This window comes from Penaeus japonicus, unplaced genomic scaffold (genome assembly GCF_977035675.1).
Source record: "Penaeus japonicus unplaced genomic scaffold, GWHDUDI00000001_assembly GWHDUDI00000034, whole genome shotgun sequence".
Taxonomy (NCBI): domain Eukaryota; kingdom Metazoa; phylum Arthropoda; class Malacostraca; order Decapoda; family Penaeidae; genus Penaeus; species Penaeus japonicus.
In genome coordinates, this window is record NW_028234436.1 from 8,842,842 (window position 1) to 8,845,341 (window position 2,500).

The window sequence follows — 2,500 nt, forward strand, 5'->3', positions numbered from 1 at the left end:
GGATGAGGAAGAGAACGAAAAGGAGAGAGAAGAAGGAGAAGAGGAAGAGGAAAGGAAAGGAAGTAAAGATGAGATCGGAAAATGAAGAGGGAGAGGAAAAGAAGTGTGAAGAGAATGAGGAGGAGGAATAGGAGGAAAAAGGAAGAAGAAGAGGTGGAGGAGGAGCAAGAGAAAGGGGTTGATCAAGAGAGACCAAGTGAGGTATAAAGCACGAGGACTCCTTCGCTTGTCAAGCATTCTCGCTTCCACCGCCGCTGAGACTCCACCGTTCCACCATGAGCGCCCTTGCCTGTCTTCTCGTACGTAAATCCAGAGCTGCTTCTTGTTCGGTGCTTGTGACAGATCCTCGCCCATCTTCAGTGTGTGAAATCATCTCATTTCTGCCTTCATCTCAGGACCCTCCCCCTCCCCTCCCTCCCCTCCACCATCCCCCTCCTCCCCGAGTGCGCACGAAGAACGATAATCTCGCTCTCATCATAACCATCAGTCCCTAAGCAATTCATCACATCTTCCCCATCATCACAGGAATCCCACCGCAATACCACCCATTTTACTCTCTCGTCATAGGTGCTGGCTACCGTGGTTACCATGGCAACAGCTCAAGGAGGATACGGACAGATCATCCCCATCCTGAAGGACGACCGGACGCAGAATCCCTACGGAGATAATAGGTTCGAGTTCGAGACCGGGAATGGGATTGTTCGCTACGAGACCGGGAGCGAAAACAATGGACACGTGCAAGAGGGAGGCTGGAGGTGAGTGCCGTCGTGTTGTGAAGGAACGTATGAAGATGCAACTAATCTGTGGATTTAAGTTATATCGATTTTTGGGATATATATGTGAAGGCTATACCACTTTCTGTGTACCCTACGATTTCTGTAGACGCATTATTACGGTTTCTGCAATCTATATATGAAAGTCAGAATAATTTCTACGACCTGTGTAAACAAGTCATAAGAGCCATTCCTAAATTTGTGATCTCTATTGCTATATCGCATTTTGCTCTTTTTATTTGTTTGCTTTTATTTGATATTCTCTGGGCATTATATCTTCGGTATCAGTATGTCTGATATCATAATTATACATGATTCGTATTTTCAAGAATATTTTTTCTTCTCTCCTTTCCTTCCATTTTAATCCTTCTCCTCTTTTTACTCACTTTCCATGTACACACACACACACACACACACACACATATATATGTACATGCATTTATTCGGTTTTAACCTCTGCCCTTCTCCCCCTCACAGGTACCAATCCCCCGAGGGCATCCCTGTAGAGATCACCTTCGTGGCTGACCAGGGAGGTTACCAGCCCCAGGGGGATCTGCTCCCTGTGGCCCCCCCTCTCCCCTACCAGAGGACTCAGAGCTTCGGTGGCGGTGGAGGGTATGCCTAGATGCAAAGACACTTGAATGTCTTCTCCTTTTTTAGCATTCTCTTATTGTTCGATTCTGTTTTTTTTTTCTTTGTGACTAGAAATATGATTTTGAATTAACCACAGTTTTCTAGGAGACTATAATTCAATAGATAAGAATGACTTAGAAGCATCTATGGCAACTTTTTAATCCGACTTTTCTTAGACATTTCCTTGGCAATATTTTCAAGAATCTACGTAGACCAATATGGTATTTTTTTCTTTCTCTTTCTCTCTCGTTTCGTTACTCGATTCTATTTCTGTTTGACACTTATTGCCTTTGAGACTAGACTATGCCTTGACCTTCTTGCATTTATATTTTATGTTCGGCATTCGATATCATATCTGTTTAACACCTTTTGACTATTGTTTTTGATAAACATTCATTTGTTTTGCATTTGTTGACTTTTACTACACTGAATAAAGAAATTTGTGTTCTGTATTGCATATCTTTTTTTTTGTCCGGATGTCCGAAAATGATGGATTTTCCTTTTTCAAGCATCATGGAAATACACGCAAAACGGCAATAAAAAGGTCTTGACAATGATGATACCTTTGATATTGATACGAACAGCTGAAAAATACTGATTACTGATATCTATCAAGGTAAGATTTTGGTCCGTTGATAATACCATCTGGATCCAGATGATAGTGGTGAGAGTGACAAAAAAAGCAATACATATTCGATAGAGTTCATAGGAATTCTAATAGTTATAATGATATCAAGGATAACCAGTGATAAAAAAAACAATTACAACAATGGTCATGGTAACAATGAATGAATCAAATACAGCCAAAGGAATGACTAAAGACAAAAAAGCAAAAGATAAGGTAAGTAGCATCACAAAAACAAACAAACCAATGATAGAGGCAGTAGTGATAATGATATACTTACTTACGCTGTAATAAATATGATCGAATATCTCAAAAATTAACGCCAGCAACTGCAAATACTACTTCTATTGCCCGCTATTGTTATGACTACTACTACTACCACTACTAATCCTACGACTGCTTTTGCTACCACTTCTGTTACTATTACTCCTGCTACTAATACTGCAACTAAGTAAACAATATTACCTTT

The 2,500-nt window shown here is 40.6% G+C and overlaps 1 protein-coding gene across 1 annotated transcript; it reads left to right on the forward strand.

The window, feature by feature from the left end:
- The first annotated feature begins 244 nt into the window (after positions 1–244).
- LOC122248590 (cuticle protein AMP1A) lies at positions 245–1,845 on the forward strand. The gene is made up of 3 exons (XM_043008706.2): positions 245–299; positions 568–755; positions 1,251–1,845. Exons 1-3 carry the CDS (start codon positions 276–278, stop codon positions 1,396–1,398), a joined length of 360 nt encoding a protein of 119 aa, XP_042864640.2. The 5' UTR covers positions 245–275; the 3' UTR covers positions 1,399–1,845.
- Positions 1,846–2,500: the final 655 nt, after the last annotated feature.